The sequence below is a fragment of the Dryobates pubescens genome, chromosome 4, assembly GCF_014839835.1.
Source record: "Dryobates pubescens isolate bDryPub1 chromosome 4, bDryPub1.pri, whole genome shotgun sequence".
Lineage (NCBI taxonomy): Eukaryota > Metazoa > Chordata > Aves > Piciformes > Picidae > Dryobates > Dryobates pubescens.
Window position 1 is genome coordinate 30,371,640 of NC_071615.1, and position 19,616 is coordinate 30,391,255.

General features: G+C 37.8%; 1 protein-coding gene across 7 annotated transcripts in view; it reads right to left on the reverse strand.

The window, feature by feature from the left end:
* The window catches only part of POU6F2 (POU class 6 homeobox 2), a 321,124-nt gene that overhangs the window by 47,558 nt on the left and 253,950 nt on the right, over positions 1-19,616 (reverse strand). For 6 of the 7 annotated variants that reach the window (XM_054161003.1, XM_054160996.1, XM_054161000.1 and 3 more), the window contains one exon: positions 14,783-14,929. The exons of the other annotated variant lie outside the window; for it this stretch is intronic. In XM_054161003.1, coding sequence (XP_054016978.1) covers positions 14,783-14,929 — 147 coding nt within the window. The remainder of the gene's footprint in view (positions 1-14,782; positions 14,930-19,616) is intronic. 7 annotated transcript variants of the gene reach the window in all.

The window sequence follows — 19,616 nt, forward strand, 5'->3', positions numbered from 1 at the left end:
GGTCTAAGGATTTAGTGCGTTCCTTTTCTGTCCTAACCAAAGCAGCAGGGTGAATGCCCAGCCACACATAAAACATAATCTGTCAAAGGAAGAGATTTCTTCCTCTCTACTACAGGATTGAGGTTTATATTTTTTTCAAACCAGAAGAACCTCAGAGATGTTAAGTCTTCATTTATGCACAACTGATTTTTAAATAACAACATCTTACAGATGGAGTACTTAATCTTACTTGAAAGAAGAGATACTCAACAGAAAGACCCTTCGTTCACATTGCTATCCATCATTTAGTTTAAGTAGCAGTAAAGTTAAGTACATTTTAAATAATTCAAACAGATACCATTACCTTGTTCTTTGGAATGCTGCTTCAACAGTTAGTCAGGAAGTACAAAGAAGCAGCAAGCAAAATAGAAACATCATTTTCACAGAAAGAGAAGAGTGCCTCTTGACTCATCCCAAATATAAGGCAGGTCACCCAGTGCCAAGTTCTGTGTGGCCATCATCAGTTTCTATCAGAATCTGACTGCTGTGGGGAGCTTAAGGATAACCTTATAAAAAATAGCCAAGGCTCATTAAAAATAACTGGGGTGTGCTAATGTAAGGATGGTATTCATGTAATTTAATGATAGCCACCTAAGATTGGAAAGTCATTGTAGACCACCATTTGAACTCTCTCTAGTCAATGCAGAAAGTGAGGAATCTCTGCAAGGCCATTCATCTTAGCCTAAAATGGATGCCTGACTTCAGTGAGAGAGGACAACAGAAAAAAACCTCAAGTTGTGCCATGGGAGGTTTAGATTGGATATTAGGAAGAATGTCTTCATTGAAAGGGTTACCAAGCACTGGAACAGGCTGCCCAGGGAATTATTGGAGTTACCACCCCTGGTGGTATTTCAAAATAGTGTAGTTCTGGTGCTGAGGACCATGGTTTAGTGGTGACCTGGCAGTGTTGCATTAACAGCTGGACTTGAATATCTTAAAAGGTCTCTTCCAAACAAATGATTCTGTGATTCTATGCTTTATTCTTCAAGTCTGCCTCTTTATTTCAGTGATGACAGAGAACACTAAGCAACTATCTTAGATGCACCCGTTGCAGACTGTGCTAACTTTCATGTAGTTAAAATTGGGGAAAATTAATTCCAAATTAGGAATCTAAAGGGATGTAGGATTCTGTCAAAGATCAAAGTCAATTCTAATATTGACCTCCAGCTGTTAAGTCAGTTTGAAAACAGTTGGGTTTTTTGGTTGACCATCTGAATAGTTCAACTATACAAAAAAGGATAAAATAATTTGTAAAAAATCTTATAAAGAATTATCAAGGCGCTTTTTCCCAAGGTAAAGGCTCAACCTTTCTATCTTGTATTTTTTTCCCCCCTTTTCTCTTTACCCTTTGTGATTTACTATTAAAAAAAGGCTGGTCATCACATGTTCAAAATGAAACCTGTTTGACCATCCCTGTCTATCGCAAACATAAACACGGATGCAGAGATGATTCACTTAAATGACTTCATCTTGACTGGTAATATCTTGACACATTTCACTGGGGAGGATATAACTTACACAGCTCTTAAAAAGTAAGTTTAAAAAAAGGACAGCAACGACTGTGGACTGAAGATTTATTAGAAAGATTCCCTAACCATCTCTCGGAAGTCAAATTTCCATGTTCCGTGCAAACTCAGTGAGAAATTGCCTGCTTGATGTGATGCTCATTTATCTCCCCTCACTCTGTGTTTTTTGAAGGCACCTTTTGCATCATTTGTTGGGTAGCATGGGGCCGATTTACACATTTCTGTGTTTGTGCTGTTGCCAGAGACCATAGTGATTTAGTGAATCAGGCACGCATCATTCACATTTGTTCCCTTTTTTCACTGCATATGATTTTAAGGAGAAATAAAAGACAAGAGGAAGCCAAGGGTACAGCTTGCCTCAGTAAATGTATTTTTTGGAAGGGGCCCCCTTCATTGATGGATCAGGTTATGAGAATCTGAGCTTGAGTCAGTAATGTTTAACATATAATTTTTATCTGTACTCAGAAAAAAAAAGGCTTTTGTTGTACTATGCTTGTGACATTTCATTATTAAAATACAGGATGTAATACTTTGTTGGTTAAGGACTTTCATGTAAGCAAAGCTCTAACTGTGCATTGTTGTATATAACAGAAACATGAAGGTATTTAAACAACCAAATGCTTCTGTATATTGCTAGGTCAGTACTTTAACCTCCAGATTTTAAATAAATACCCTGACTGAGAAGCTGGCAAAAAGCTTGTCTAGATTATATTCTGTACTCCCTTTCTACACCCCATTATACTCTGATAAAATCCACACTTGGTGTCATCATTTCAGAACATTTTCAACATGCTATTAAGACTTCATAGATGAGAATTAGGGCTTCCTTTGCCTTTCTCTATCTGGTGCACGGAACATCAGATAATTTTGTTCTCCTTGGACCTTTGTGAAGAAAACTAAAGTAAAACCATCAAAACCTTAATTTATCTAAGCAGTCATTAAATATTTAGTCCCGGACTTCAGGCAGATATTGTGGCAACATACTGTCTTGAATATTGTGGCAAGAGTTCTCTGATGTGGTAGAGAAGAAAGCTGCATTCTTTGGGAATGCCAGTTATATTCTATTCTCATTCTAAGGTGGGGACCTTATGATAGATCTATCCTGTCTGCCCATAGATTTTAAAAATTTCTTCTTTATTTAAAGGAGTGTCTGTCAGTAATGTCCAGGAACATCTTCTGTTTTCAAATTCATGTGTCTGCTTGGAGATAGGTGACTGTTTCCTACATGGGTTTCCACTCAAACAGTAGGTGTGATGGCTGGGACTTTTCAGTTTATCAGAGTTATGAGGGACATACTTCTGGGTATAAATACAGACTATCCAGAAGAATGACACAGAGATTTAAACATATAGAAAGGTGCACTGTAGATGATAATAATAGTGTGAGACCCCATACCTATGAATCTGTACAATTAAAATTAACAGATCTATAGTGCTGGTCCCAGATGTGATTTAAACACCTAAAAATGGAAGTCACCTCCATACAGTATGGAGGGGGCTGTGGAAGTGATGTTCATCAATATGAAAGATGTCAAACAACAGGCAGACTGCACCATCCTGTGGGCAGAGGTTGGGAAATCTTTCCCATGCAGTTCTGCTAGCAGATCTCAATTTTCTTGACCTTTTAATAGTTCACTCTGGTCTCTTGTGCAGAGCTGCCGATAGTACCAGTCTACATGGTACCTCCTAGCAGTGACAGGACAGAGTGTTATCACGCAGCATCCTTAAGTCCCACTTTGCAGTCAGTCTTTAATACCTAGATCTTGGTGAGAAACTGAATCCTTAGAAAAAGATAGGCCTTGCTTTATTCCCCAACTGATAGACTGCAGACAACTATGACCTGTGTACAGTCATAACTGAATGGTTCTAAGATGATACTAGGGATAAATTTGAGACAAAAGGGTACAGCACAACATCTCTAACACCAGGTCTAGTTTATTTAATTTGTCACCAGAATAAAGTTCCAACAGTTCCCAGTGACTCAAGTAGGCAAGTAAAATATTTGTAATTTGGGGTGCCTGTGGGTATTTGTTTTTCCTGAGGAGATGAGCAGGAAGGTTCAGGTAACTGTATGCTCAGCTGTGTATGGGTGTATGTACAGACATGCGCACGTGTAAGTGGCGAGCAATTCAGATGAAAAAAAAATAATGTAGAAATTCACTTGATTCAAAATCTTGGCAGAATGTGACAATGAGCCTTAGAAGGAAAAACAATTTTCTGGATTGGCCATGGGAGGCCTGATTGAGTATTGTACCCTGCCTAAAGGGGACTAAAGACCTGAGTTTAACTGAATTCCAGATACACTGTGTGGAAAAGAGCTGTTGGAAGGAAATGAAAATGGTGAAGATATGACAAGTAGAACAGGAATGAGGGAATTAGATATCTGGGGGTTTCTGGCACCAGGTATCTGTTCATCTGTACTCTTGTTTCCACATGGTTTTGTGCTTCCACTCATGGAATGCAGCAAAAGACCAAAACCAGGACAGGTGACAACAAACTAAAGCTAATAAAAAGAGTTGAGAAGTTGAAAAAGAGGGAATGTTTAAGACTCCACGTAGTGTCAATTCCACCTCAAAGCTAGTGCTCTGCATGAGCCTGATATCATCTTTTCACTGTGAGGCTGGCTGGCTGTGCTATCAAACAAGACATATCTCAGTTTAATGCACAACCTGCAATGAAGTGAGTGGATTAGGCCTCTGGAGATGATGACTAACAAGTTAAAATTAAACATGTTTTTTTCCAGTTGGGCTGCAATGACCTATTTATACAATTTCTTTCTCACTACTTAGCTTTTTTTTTAAACATTACAACATATACCTGGCCTCTCTCATCTCTCTAAACTGTCTTCCTGATGTCCTGATCACTCTCTGATCTCTCTCTCTATCTGCTGGGTGGATGCTAATATGACATATCCAACCTCTAAAACAAACCATTTATTTTGAAACTTGACTATGTCAGAGTATTTGATGCGTCAAACATTAAAATGAATATATATTTGGATACTGGGTACATCATGTCTTGATATTAAATTATCTCCTGAAAAGTGGATTGATTTTCAAACTGGCAGGATGTATGTATTACTTCCTTGAATCTCTAGCATGAAGCTAGACATGAGAGGAGACTAGGAAGGGTTCTCTATAAAGCAGAGACAGAATTGCTCAAGGGCTGTGTTTTCTTTATATTAATAAATTCTCTTTTTTTTATGCTTAAGGAAAGAGATTCTGTCATTCTCTCCCATTATTATGTGACAATAATACATTAATCTTCTATGAGAGATACTTATCCTAGAGATAATATTTAATTAATGTGCAAAGGAGGAAGTTTAAGTGAAAAAGGTACTTTAAAAATCATATGTATTTAATAACATTGGCATAGATATTTCAAAGGCCTTTTTTCTTTCTGATAACTGGGCCATTTGCATACCTACCTGCTGAAGCTTAACACTGTCAGTATCTAAAGAAAAATGACAAACTGAGATATACTCCCAGAAAGACAGAGTGTCCATTCATGGGTAGGACTGTCATTTTTTCCTGTTTGAACTCTCCCTGCTACAGTTCACACATCAACGCAGGAAAAAACACTGCATAACTCTGCAATACTCTAGATTCAAACTGGAAGACACAGAATCCATCCTCCTGCAGGACAATTCCTGTTCAGTGTGCTTGTGGAAGCTTGTGCATCTGCATGCAGAAGGCTATGGTTTTGCATCTGGCTGGTTATCACTATGAACAGTGTATGAAGTACAGCTCAATTTCTGGCTTACTATCAAGAGCCCATCAAGTATTCTGCAATTTTCTCCTTCTCTTTATGTGAAGACTGATGAAGGAAGACATGTTTTTAATTTTCAAACTCTTTACAAGGTATTGCTAAAGCATCTAAGAGCCCCATCCTTTCAGAGTTTGAAATAAGCACTGACTGCACTGCAAACATGAGAGTCCCAAATTTCCCATCCTAACCTGTATCTCCAAGACATTTACATAGAGATATCCAGACCACAGCCCAGTGAGAAAGCCAGTGACCTTCTTTAATTCATGAAGACTCTAGATGATCTCTAAGAAATTCCAAACCTTCCCAAAGCAGCAGCAGTTCTCTGCCAGTGAGTCAAGGATCTCAAACAGTTAGCATTTTACACTAACTTCCTCATTTTGAGAGAGTGATCTGGCTTTGTCCAAATAACCCTTCTTCTTATTTTTTTAATTTTATTTATTTTTTCCCCTCCCAATATCAGTGCTAGTTGAGCAGAAAGTAAATTTCTGACACTGGAAAAAAGCATTTAATATTTACAGGATAAATTAGATAGAAGCTAAATGAAACTATGAACAATGTTACACAAGTAACCATAATCTACTCAGATGGGTAGATTGAAATGATGAGGCATGTCTGGAAAAATCAAATACATTCTAAACAAATTCTCAGATTTGGTCCACTGTTTCTTCTGCTTTCCTGCAGTCATCTTATGTTCCAATATCCAGAGCATTTCCTCCTAAGGAGCTCTGGACAGTCTAAAGGAGAAACACCAAATTAAGAGTGGTCTTGGATTCCTGAGCCTGACACATTTGGGAAATATCAGCCACATAGAAAGCACATATCTAGGAACCATCTGCACACATCATCTCTGTTCACTGCTTTGCTTGTGTCATTTTAAAGAATTTTCAATGGACTTAGGAAAAGTTCAGCCTTTGCCTTCAAGTTCCTCTTTGGTCTGGTTCCCAAATATCTAAATGGCCACCTAATGATCTTTAAGGTCTCTTCCAACCTTGGTGATACTGTGATACTGTTTTGTAATGCTCCTGAACAAAACTGAATAATTACCAAATTCAGTTTTCCAGAGTCATAATGGTCAAACCTTCTCTGTGCACAGAATTGTGTTTTCAGGGGAAGGTCAAGGACTTGGAACAAATCCCAACGGTAGTTAAAGGACATTCCTGAGTTTATCACCTATGGCTTCGCTACAGTCTGCTGCAAAACCTAAGTAGATTACTGGCTTTCTCTAATGCAAATATAAACAATAAGCATCTTAAGAAACCACTTGATACAGATTTTTAAATCCAAATGAATCAAAACCTTAAACGGAAAGTAAAACAAAGAAAGTCTTAACACAAACAAAACCAAATGTCCGTATCAAATACATGACTGCGTTCCACTAGCTTCTCCTGGGAGGAAGACCAATTTGTGACAGTCACTAGTCATGTTTCTTAATGTGTTACTGGAAGGTGATAAGATATGATGATAAGGAGAGCAGTGTAAGAACCTCCATAAAGCAGAAAGATTTCATTGACTGTGATGTATGTCACTGGTGATAACAATGAAAATTTGCCATGCTTATAACCACCTCACAACGCTAAGATGAACAGATTATAGGAGTGGTAGCGCTAGTTGGCTTTTGTGAAAATGGTAGTTAAGCTGAACTAGTAGTTAGTTTTTTTCCTCCATGCAAAAGTAATTAAGAAGGCAATGACAAGAGGACAGGTATGTCCTGTACTTCTGACTTTAAAGAATTAATTTAGAATAGTGAATATAATTTTCCAAACTACCTAAAAGCTTCAGGCTTTTAAGGCTCTCTTCAAAGTATATTTGCTCCACATAATACAGTGGGCTACAAAGACCCCAGAGCTAGTAACTAATGAGCTAGATTCTGTGTCACCTTGTTGAGATGTAGAATTAATTAGTCCAGCCATAACAATATACTACCAAGGGTTTGGCTTTTGGGATCTGCGCTGCTATGGCACTGAGGCATATAAATGTACTGTGTCTTGGAGTTTGCTTGCAATGTTCCATTACAGTACGTAGACATGCCTTCAAGCACCAGGACTCGTAACACTGATTGAAGGAAACTCAGGCTCTTACAGGTATATAAGTTGCTTTCGAAAATAAGACTTGGGTACCTCTGAAAAACCCCTACATCCTCGATACAATACCTTGGGCAGAGATCCAGGCAAGAGGCTGCAGATCTGAAGTGTGAGGATTCATAAAGTAAGATATGGTGCAAACTAGATGAAAGGAATTTCAGTGGCCTTTCTGGATAGATGTGATCATTTTCAAGCTGATAAACATTTCAATACACAATTATCCCTTCCTTGGTAATTCTGTTTGGAGACCAGTTGTGATGCAGTGATGCTCCAATATGTGTTTTCCAGTAAGGAAAACACTTCTTAAATAACGGTGTCTTCTTAAATAATGGTGTTCCCCTTGTAGTTGCGATTTGCAAAAAATGTTATTTAATGTATCAGCTCTTGGTAGCTTTTTGGGGAATATTAGAGTCTCCTGCATTAGAGGTTTTACTTTACTTCATCAGCTAGTCCAAACTCCTCCTGCCACCACTCATTTTCTTGGAGATTTGGAGGAGAGTAGTGGTGCTCCTATTTTAAAGCTGGTCTCTTTTTCCAAACAGGTTGTGAGTTGGTCATACTGCTTTCTTGCAACATTTTTGCAGTGGTTGGTTCTTTGGATAACTAATCTCTGAATCTTTTTCACCCTACCCTTATTTTAATCCTGTGAGAAAACTATGTTCCCTCTGTTAAATATGGTGGCACCACAGTGTTCTGAACTTCTTTTTATGAAGGGCTAATCAAATATCAATGTTTTACACATTGCAGGTGGTAACTGTTCTGAACTTCACCATCATTCTGTAAAAGATGTGGATATAGATTTCAGTTATTCACAATTGTAGATATAAAAAACTTATCAGTGATCACTGTCTAAAATGGACAAACCTCACTCTCTGTCCCTGTCCATTTCAATGAAACTATCAATTTGCATGACCTGAGAGTTTGGTCCACATGTTTTCACATTTATGCCACTGTGATGAAAACCAAGGTTAGATAAATGGTTCAGTAAGATAAAGACATCTTCAGCAAAAGTGTGTTAAAAAAATTATTTGTCTTTTGATTCAGATTCACATGGGAGGTAATTAAACAAACAGCCTCCCTGATGTTTAGCTGTGGGGAGAGGAAACGAGCCGAAAAAAATTATCTTCCCTCATGACAGACCTTTCCTCATAACATGTATCCTTTTCTTTCTTGCAGACAGCAGAACTACTTGTATTCAAGCCCAGTGAAACTTTGAGGGGGAAATGGAGAGTCAGACTCTACCCAGCAGAAATTCAATCAGTAATATGAAAGTCTGTCAAACACAGATTTTCCCAGTAAAGGATTTTCCAAGGAATGTTCTCAAATGCTAGTACTATTTAAGTATTAGAGTCCCTCCCTTTAGCCTCCCCGTCAAAATGTGCCTCTTTTATTATCTCAGGCTTGTCATGAAATGTCCTTAATATATAGCATTCTGATACCACCAACTTAGATTTCTGTCAGTCCTAATCCTGGGGAGACACTGTTAGCAGCCACTATTTAAACAATCATTGTTTAGATTTTTGTGAAAACTGCTAGGGGTTGTGAGGGGTAAAACATCAGCGTCAGCGTGTATTAGAATTGCATAGCCAAAAGAGGTGTAGCAACACTAACAATTGTTAAGAGAAAAGGGTAATGGACATTGCACACCTGGACTACAGTGTGAATTACATTCAGGACTTTGAGAAGTGTTGCACATAACATGGCTTTAGGCCTCCTAGAACTTCTGGAAGAGTTAAAAAAAAATAATACCCAAACATCCAACAAACAACTTACATCCCCCTTTTCAGTCCCATAAGGAGGCCTACATTGCATTCCTATTGATAGCTGTCAATTTTATTGGGTAATGTGAAAAAACCTCAGGTAATATGCCAGTTTCTATGTATTTTCTCAGAGATGGCTGCTAATTTGACAATATAACTTTGTACTTTGACCTGTAGCTGCCAAAAGATTCTTGTATCTGTGGTTCAAGGTAACAGGAAGTTTTCTAAGAAAGTTTGCATATTGATTGGATCATCATAACATACTCTACCAGCAAGAAAAAGGAGGAATAACTATAGAGCTGAATAAGAGAAACAGCCAAAATAGTGCAGTGTATTAGTCCCTTCAGTTGTAGCTCTACAAAAAGTGACACCATTGTGACTGAAAATGTGCTTCAGTGATTTAACAGAAAGAGAGTAAATCCCTGTAAAGGTATACATTTCATATTAGAATATCTTATTTATATTTATCTGAAATCTAATAATCAGCTGAAATGAAACCAAAATGAGAAGTTCATAAATAAATCAGCAATGAGGGCTATCCACACAGTTTTCCCTCACCTCTTTGACTAAATGACATTTAAAAATGTATTTTCTTTTGGAGGGCAGATAGCCTCAGCTGAACACAATTGGAATAGAAAAAAAAATGCTACAACCACCTTTTTCCACACCATTTTTGTAGTTAGCTCACCCTCCAAAAGAAGAAAATGGCCTTGTCCATGGGATTAGAGTAGTTCAAAGCACCGTGGCCTATCATATATTTTCTAGATTGTGGCCTTGGCTACTTTAAGACAAGACAGCTGCTACGCTTAGAATTAATTCTAAGTAGTGATCCTTACTACTTTAGAAAAAAGTAGTCATGGCAAACGGTGATGATAACAGTACTTGCACGTGCACATGTAGCATTTGGGAAGATGGAAATTTCCTTTGGACTGAAAGATCCTTTGGTACTTTCCAAGCCAGTCCACAATGAGGACAGCGCTGTTTCTTTAAAACTCTGTTCCCTGTTTTTATTGCACATGACATATTACATTGTACTGTGCAGTGTGTGGTGACGAGAAAGTCCCTGCTTATTTAATTGTGATCCTTCAACGAATTTGAAAGGGAGTGCTTTATTTCCATTTCTGTAATTTACTAGTTCTTTAGCTGATGATTTTATTAACTCTTGTATTTGAGAACTGATGCTTAACATGAAAAAAAAAAAAAAAAAAAAAAGAAGAAGAAGAAGAAGAAAAAAAAGGCCCTTGGCAGTATTGTGAAGGCCTGGAACTGAATAATGCACTTTAATAATGAGGGATAGAGCTATGGCTTTTGCTGATGGCTGTGACCGGCTCTGTGACCTGATTATGTCGCAGAGTGTCAGCAGCTGAGACACTACAAAAGGGAGCGCATCCCATCAAATCTATCTCCATTGTAATCACTCGCACTGCTGAGAGGCTTGTTAGGAGCAGGGAATCCATCAGGCCTCATTAGCACCATTTACCATCAAGAAGCTCAAAGAGCAAACGTGTACCCTCTCATCAGAATAATGAGAACCAAAGTATTCCTATTATCTAATTGGATCAACAATGCCTTTCTCGCTCTATAGTTTCCTGAGCTACTTGTGGACTACAACTCTCAAAAATTAGTTATTTTTTTTGTTAATTGCCAGGGTGGAGCTGTGCTCCACGTTTTTCATATACAGAAGGTTTTCACATCTAAAGAGTGAGGAGTGGGCACAACAAAGCCCGAGTTCCTCGAAGGACAGTCTTAGATTACATTGATGCCACCCCAATTAAATTCACTATTCGATTAAAGTATGCATGGTTCAATTACATCACATTTAAGTTTTTCTATTATCTAATAATAAAAAGAATCTATTGCACTCCTTTATCACAATTTCATAATGCAAATTAATGCATATCACAATTTCAAAATGAAATTTTTTTCACTCTTTATAGTAAAATGTTACTTTGCAATTGATGAATTAGGGTGCATTTTTCTCCTTTTAGAAAACACTCACCTTTTCAAGAAAAGGAACTAAACTAACCTGTAGTTAAAATATACTTGATCCTGATAAAGAGACTTCTGTGAATGCAACCAGTAACAAATAACCACTATGGTTTATCCAAAGCAGGAAGATGGCTTGAAGGAAGCTCTCAAGGAAACCAGAAGCATCAGCCTTGGTTCCATAATTCTGTGATTTATCACCCCACAAAGGTTAAAGAGACAGCCAAAATACAGATGTCTTGTACTTAATAGGCACAGCAAAACCCACTCAAAACTCTTAGTATTTTCTGTTATTTGCAACAACAGGGTGAAAAAAGAGAAATATGTGGTTGTTAACATCTCTGAAGAATTCAAGTGCAGCAATAGCACCAGGATATCACAGTATCACAGTATCACAAAGGTTGGAAGAGACCTCAAAGATCATCGAGTCTACTATGAGTGCAAGATGAAGTTGAGCGGGTGGACAGCTTCCCTTTGAAATCAGTGCATCTGCTGGGAGTGTGGAATCTAACAATAGTGCTCCCCTGGCTCTTAAATTTAAGATATGAAAGCCTAGTCCTGCAAACGCTTCCTGGAAAGTGCTGAGGGCAAACAGAACGTAAACCATGTTACATGGGCCAATAGCTCTTCATAATATGCCTCTGAAAATGAAAATTTGATTTAGAGTCCTCTACCTGTACTATTTGAAATTAATCAGGTTATCTAATCTCATTATTCCAATGGGTTAGATCTCTTTGCTACAGTAGTCTTGAGGAGCTCTGGTATTATGCCTCATAATGCCATCCAAAGTATAAAAAAACTCCAAAAACCCCATGCTGTAATTGTGAATTCAATGATAAAACTAATAACAAACATGATATAGAAATTATTGTTAATCTAATGTTATTGTGATTGTAAGAAATAGAACTCCTGGAAATTAAGGCCACACCATATGTAATTTAAAAGATTGTTTCCCTAAATTTGCCGTAGGATGTTGGATTTGATCTACAGCTTAATGTCCCCAGGGATTACTGATCACCATATATTTAGCTAGACAGATGGACCTGTACAAGCCCTGAATTTCTATAACAGAAGCAGCATATAATTACAAAGACTGCACATACAAGCAGTCTCGTGAGTCATCCAGCCTTATATTTGCAGGAGCAAATTTTGGGTGTCACACTTGCGATTCTTTGCAAGGGGCAGTTTTGGAAGGCAAGTTTTTAACATGCAGTGGCAATTTGACTCCTTAATGAGTTCAAGTGGATCATTTAGAAACAAGTATCTTAAATTATTATTTGCTTATGCTTCAAATATTGATGAAAAATGCCTGTCAGTTTTTGTTCAGTTGTTATACTTTCATTCATTTGCAGGAAATACTATTTAATTTCTGAACTGTAGTTTAATTACACTGAATAGTTCTGTTCTGTAGACAGATAGCTTCAGAACTGTGCTCTAAGCAAAAATGGTTTTATGCTGAATCCCATAAAAATGGGTGTTATATTACACACTTATTATCAATATTTATCTATATTGTGGCGTTGTCTGCAGCACTGATTATAAACCAAGGCACATTTATAAAAACAAGTAATAAAAAGACAGCCCTTATTTAAAAGAGAAAGGCAAACAGATAGATTCTGTAATTTTAGCCAACAATAGGGAAGATTCTTCCTTTCTTTTTCTCTTTCTCTGCAACCTGTGGAATTATTGGACTTCACATTATGTGTGGAATAAAAAAGACAGCCTGTGGGAATCTATAGTTTCATTCACTGATATCCTCACAGTAGTATCTTTTTTTAACGACACAATGAATGGCCACACTTCTCTTATGGTTTTTGTGGAGAACACATAAAGGGAAAACTATCAAAAAACTAGTCCAGGTTTGTATCTTCAGCTCTTACAATGAACATCTTGGGTACCAGGTGACTCGTGTGAGCGGTGATTGTGGACCATTTCTGGAGCAAAGATAGAAACAAGCAAGCTTCTAGGTTGGAGCTGATCTGACTATGAGTTATAGGTATTATAACCAACTTTTCTTCCAAACCAATACTCCATTCCTCCAGAAATCTTAATAGGCTTTTGAGAGCCTCCATTTAAAGCTGGCTGCATAAAATGATCCTTTGATGAAAAGGGATTGAAACAAGGGTTAAAGTAGACATTGAAAGGTTATTGTAGAGGGCACATTGTTCATACAATCCTCCTTTAATATGTGTGGTGTGCACCTGCGATAAGATGATTCATTAGATAAGGCCTCACTTTGACAAGCTCCATCGTTCAACCCTCGGGGTAGTGATGGAACAATTCTGCACCCACCCAGTAAATATAACAAGGTCAGCATTTTTTTTTCCTGGGACTTGGATGGTGATAGTGAAGCTCAGGATGCATCTTTGTTTATGTGTTATGTTGAAAAAGAAGAAAAAGAGGAAGGGCTTCTGTAAAGTGTTTTCTTTTAATTTTTAATGGGCCAAAAGGAGAAATGCCACACTTGTTCCAACTATGTAACGTGCTGATAGAGAATTACCAGGAAAAACTCTGCTCCTCGTGTTTTTTGGTTGGTTGGTTTGTTTGTTTCCCCCTCTGTAGTAAATCAAGTTTAGAAAACAAACTGTAGAAACCAAACTTTAGATTCACACATCACCCAAGCTGCATCATTTAAAGAAATGTTTACCCACAGTGCTTGTGTGGATATTAGGCCTCGGTATCACTGTATGCCCAATTTGTAGCATTTAGAACAATCACATTCAAATTACTCAGCTACCAGCTCTAGTCATAAGTTATAGTGAGAGATTTGTTGCACTGACTTTATGTGAAACAAGTAGTAGTGTTCATTTAAGTCCTAGGAAGTAAAGACTGACAGTGGCCACAGTCTGAAAGCTACTTAAGCATGCTGCATCAATGGCATTATTTTTATATAGATGGATTCAGATGCATATCCTTCTGTACCCTACTGAGACCGAAACTAAAATAGCTTGCAATGAATATACAGCTCCCAAACCCACGTAACATATACACTCTTTTAGACACACCATGAACATTGTTCAAGTTTTCATTTTGAAAATTTTCTTTAAAGTAAAAATTTCTCCCAAATTTCCATTGCTGACTTTCAGATTCATTGCAAATCACTTAATTTACTTATGAGTAAGCCACCCAGTTAATCCATCCCAGATACTTCATTGCAAATTAAGTTGTGTTCCTTTGCTTAAAGCACTTAATACCTTTCTAGAAGTGAAGTAATACAGAAATGCTTCAATTTGCAAGAAAGTGTAGTCTCATCAGTAGAGTGCCACTTTAATATAGTTATCTGTAATTAGGCATGTATAAGTGGAAGAAGACAGCTGGTGTGTTTGGTAAGAATTACAGGGGTGCTAGACTTTAAAGATAGCATATTATTGCACAATTGTAATCTTTTCATAAGGCTGAACTAAACTAAAACCCTAATCCTTTTCTGTCTTGGAAACACTTTCGAACAGCTCCTAACTTCCTCCTGGTTCTCAGACTTCCCATTTCTTACCTTGTCTGGCAAATCAATATTTATTTATCTTCAATATGTGCACTTTTAAATTGATGTCATACAAGCGGAACTCATTTTTGTCCCAAGATCAGCCTGCCATCAGAATTCACTGTTTGCTTCATCTTCTACTCACCTGTCCTTGTGCATTAGTAACGAGTTGACCTGTGACCCCCTGAAGACTGGAGAGGGCATTGCCAAAGGCCTGGGAGCTTGCTATTGAGCCCATGGCTGCTGCTGCTGCAGCCGCTGCTGCTTGGCTTGCTAATGGATTATTAACCAGCTGAAAAAAGAAAGAAAAGATCATGGTAAACCCCCTGATAATCGCAGAAACACAGAGTGCTAACCGGGTAACACAAAAGTGACTGGGCTAATGTAGGTAAAAACTGTCAACTCCACGAGCTTGAGTAGTTTCCAGAGGTCCTTGTTTCTTTGGTTTTGGTGTCTTTGACAATGAATGGTTTTTAAAAACCCAGAGGAAATTCCATGTTAATACTGAAGAATAAAACTCTTTAAAAAAAAGCTTTTTATTATGCCTTGGGTTTTTGTTTTGTTTTCTTTGTTTTGGGTTTTTTGTTTGGTTTTTTTGGGTTATGCTTGATGTGTTTCATTAGGTTAAATGTGCTAAAGCCACAGGTGTGGCAGCCTCATCCTGCTGTAAACAGCAATCAGTGCAAGATCAGTGTTTGACTTGAAAAGGATATTTACATGGAGATATTTGGAACAGAGACTATTTTACTAATGACCCTAGAAATGAGAAGAACCTGCAGATCCTTTTAATTTGTATCATTAAGTAATGGATCTCAACATCTATGTAAGTCACAACAGAGGATTTAATCTTGGTCAGTAGAAATTGACTGAAAATTCAAAATTCATTTTCAAAATGTGATACTGAGCAATTTACAGCTTTTCAGCTGCAAATGATTAATGACAAGATTCACAAATGTTCATAAAATGAGTTGTCCCACCCCTTTCAGTCCTACCTGGGTGCTATTTATTAAACATAGAGCACAGTCATGATTTTCACCTTAGGAGATTCTGGGAACACCACAGAGGGACACTCTTATCAAACATACAAAGTATATGTTCTTCTGTCAGAATCAGATGTCCTCTGGGAGATGGTTTCTTCACCTGATTATTATGAAGTTTATATTTTCTCATCCTTTTCTGAGAAAGGACAAACTTTGATTCAAGCACACATGGATGAAAATTTGAAAAAAATTAAAACTAAAATGCTGGCAGTCATCATCTCTGGGACAGATGTCCTGAGAACAATCAGAGTGCAACAGGCTGTAAATGTACTTGAGAGTGGGTTTCCTCTCTACAAATCATCACGTTTTTGCAGAGCTTGAAAAACACACACTAGCAGAGTAAAATAGCCAGAAGTTTGAGGGAGAAAAAGGTCTGGGGACAGGAAATACATTTTTTTCTCAGGCTGAGGTGAAAATGCTGAATTTAACTCAGAAAACCTTAATGTTTGAGCTGAAATTAATAGGAGTTCTAAGTCCTTAGATGACAAGTAAATTATCAATCCTATAGAAATGGAGGGTCACAGACTCTTCCAGTAAGGGAGAGTCCTCAGACAGGCTTGGCTTCAGAATAGGTTATAAAAAATTAATCAGTGATTAGTAGATGTTTTAAGCATGTTACAGATATGAGTAGTGTGTATGTTATGGATGTTTAGAAGCTCATCAGTAGAAGATGTCAGGTATAGTTATAATCTATGCTTATAAGAAACCTGTTTGTCTGTTGGATGTTGCAAATTCTACAACAATTGATTGGTCATACATTAAAACATTGATTAATCATTCATTAGCCCTTCATGAAGTATTTATAAATGGAACCTTGATATAAAGTGTTGCCTAAAGGGGCACCTTGGGCACATCCAATCCCTCTAGAAATTGTAAAGTAAATAATTAAATAAAGATTAGTAGCAATACTGGACAGAAAAGATGACATTGTTGGAGGAAATAGTTTGATTTGGAAAAAATTGTGATATGAGTCTCCAAAAACAGTTTGTGCTATTCGACGGCAAGACAATCAAGCAGGAAAAAAACACAAGGGGGAAGGGATGGGGGGGAAGGGGGGTCAGGAAGGTGCAATGACTGCTTGGTTAGCAGTACTCATGAGCTGTGAAGACAGGGCAGGTGAGCACAAAGACCAAGGCAAAGCTCAATCCCTGGGTGCATTTAGCAAGAGTGCTTCCACTGACTGCAAAAGATGTGATCCAAATGTGGTTGTGTGCACTCCTCAGTGGCTGGGGTGGTGGTGCCTGAGTGTGTCAGTGTCATGCTGAGTAATGCTAGAGAAGAACTTGTCACTTTACTACTCAAAACAGTGAGATTTCTTTATTGTCCAGATCAGAAGCTCGTAAATGCTGTCTTTCTCCACAGTACTTAAAGGGCAGCACTGGGCCTTAGGGCAATGCCCTTGCACGTGAAACTAGGGGCAGCAGTAAAAGTGTAAGACTTTCAGAAAAGCCCATCTGCAATCTTATCAGGAACCCACTAATTACTGCCCCTATGATCCTATAACATCTGATTTACAGGTATAAACAGCAATCTTTTGCACAGTTACCTGATACCAGCTAATAAACTACATTCCTTGCATAGTTTACAGCTTCAGTAGCCTATAGAACAGTTACTTGGGAAACATAAGTAAGCTTGTGAATCTAGAAACTGTGAAGAGTTAAAAACTTCTAAAAATCAGAATATCACTTCCTACAATCTCCTTTCCATTTTACTTGCTCCAGTCTTCAAAACCGGTACTATTTTCAAATACAACAATAAAATTTAATTACAACAAACCCTGGAGACACTCAGGATTGCTTTAAAATGCATCACAGAGATAAGCTACTTATTAAAAATGATGGCAGAGGCTATGATATGCATAGGTACCCTGGGTAGTACCATGTTCCAGGAAAAATCACAGTGAATGGGCCAACTCATAGGGTAAGAGACTTCGAAGTGCATATAAAAACATCCCCAGCTATTCATAAGTTTGATTGAAAATAAGAAGATGCATTTTTCTTTTGAGTGCTTTGAGAAGCTGTTGACTGTGAGTTACACTCTGTTCAACCGATCCCGTTTATATTGTGTGCAAACAGAGGATGAAGAAAAAAACAACCCATTTCATTATGTCCAGACACCAAGGTAACTCCTATCACATTATTACATCTTGCTTTTATTTAAAAAATATAATCTGTGACTTGAGAGGTTTAACCCATTTCTCAGTGCAGGTCAGATCCCTGAGAACACTTACTGGAAGTAATAGAAATGTATTATGAAAGGGATCTTCACATTTTGTTTCTGCATATAAATAATGATTTAATTTGGAAGACTGACACACTTGGAGCAGTCAATTCCAGTGCCCAGATTTCTGCTCCCTCTCAAAACACCAGCCACAACACCAGGTAATAGCGGTCTTAGTTTAAAGTGACAGGCCAGCCCTCTAAAGGTTGCCTCCACTAATGACATGATTATATGGGGAAGCAAACTTTATGAGGAAGAATTTTGTAATAACTGAGTACCTTCAGTACATTGTTCTGACTGAACTTCTAAAGGAAAATAATACAGAAGTTGTTCTCTTTTAACTCCATGTAAAGCCATTCCACTGCAGTAAGCAGAACTCACACAAATTAAGCTAACTGCTAAAGTGATGGAGGATGGAAGAGGCACTACTTACAATAACCAAAAACTCTGACTTGTGAAGTTCCTAGGGTTAAGAAACAGTCTTAAAAATAATAAATCAAGAGAGGAGTGGCAGAATCAATGCTGCAAGCAGCTTTCCTGTGAGCTGCGTATACTACTTCTGGAAGAAGACCCTCTTCCTCTCCTTTTTACCAAAGCTACCTTAGTGTCTCAGTGAACTTGCTGTGAGAAACTGATCAAGCATTCGTGTATTGTGGAATACAGGGTGGGATTTGATAGCCTACACCGTAATTCTACTTTTCTCTATGAAGGGCATATCTAACTTAACCTTCATTGCCCAGGTCTGGAAATCAAAGAGCCAGGTTTATTCATTACAGTATGACTCATTCAACAAATATAAAGGAAAAAAAACCACCAAACTGTTTGACTGATGGAAAGCCAAGGCATTTCAGGATGCCAGAGCATAATATGAAAAAGTGGACCTGTAAGGTGAAAGGTAAGGTCACTTTATCTAGTCTCAGTACAAGAATAAAGTTAGGTCTTGTGTTCTTTCTAAAGGACTTGTGGGAGAGGCTAAGAGTGGAGGTCTGAATGCAGCAATGGAGAACAGAGGGGCATATTGTGAAATAACAGCAGGCATAACTTAATTTTACAAAAGAGTATTGGTGTTTTTCAGGAAGGTTGTTTTAAAAAATCACATTTCTAGATATCTCCTAGAGATTAAATTAGTGTAGAAAAGCAGTGTATTCGATTAGGGACCAACAAATCCTCAGTCTCTTATGTTCTCAGACAATCCTTTCTGTAGGGAGCATCACACTACTAGATCAGCTACTGAGAGCATGTCTAACCATCACTTTTCAAGGGAAAACAGAAACACCCTTTGATTTAGATAACAACTCTAAAAGTTGAGAATAATTCAGCAATAACGCTCAATCAGAAACACATCTTATTTTTCTACCCAGACAATGTGAAAATGATCAGAGAAAGGAAATCAATTAGTGTTTAGTGGGTTTTATCCCTATTTTTTTTCATAACAGCTCATGAGACAGATTCTGGGTAGAAGTCACTTTGCCTTAAAAAAATTTTCAAAATGGGCACAGGCCTTTGAGAATATTCTGGTGCCTTGGTCATTACCATGATCAAGCATTGTATCTGCATTGGATGTAAATGGTAAAGTTTTGGTAGTGGGGAAGCTTCAGAGAAGAAGGGTAAAAACAGAAAGTGAACACAGCAACGGGAACATCAAGATCAGAGAAACAATGAGGAGGTGCTCCTCAGCAGAACAGGTATCCCCACTGTAGCTCTCAGAGGACCCCTAAC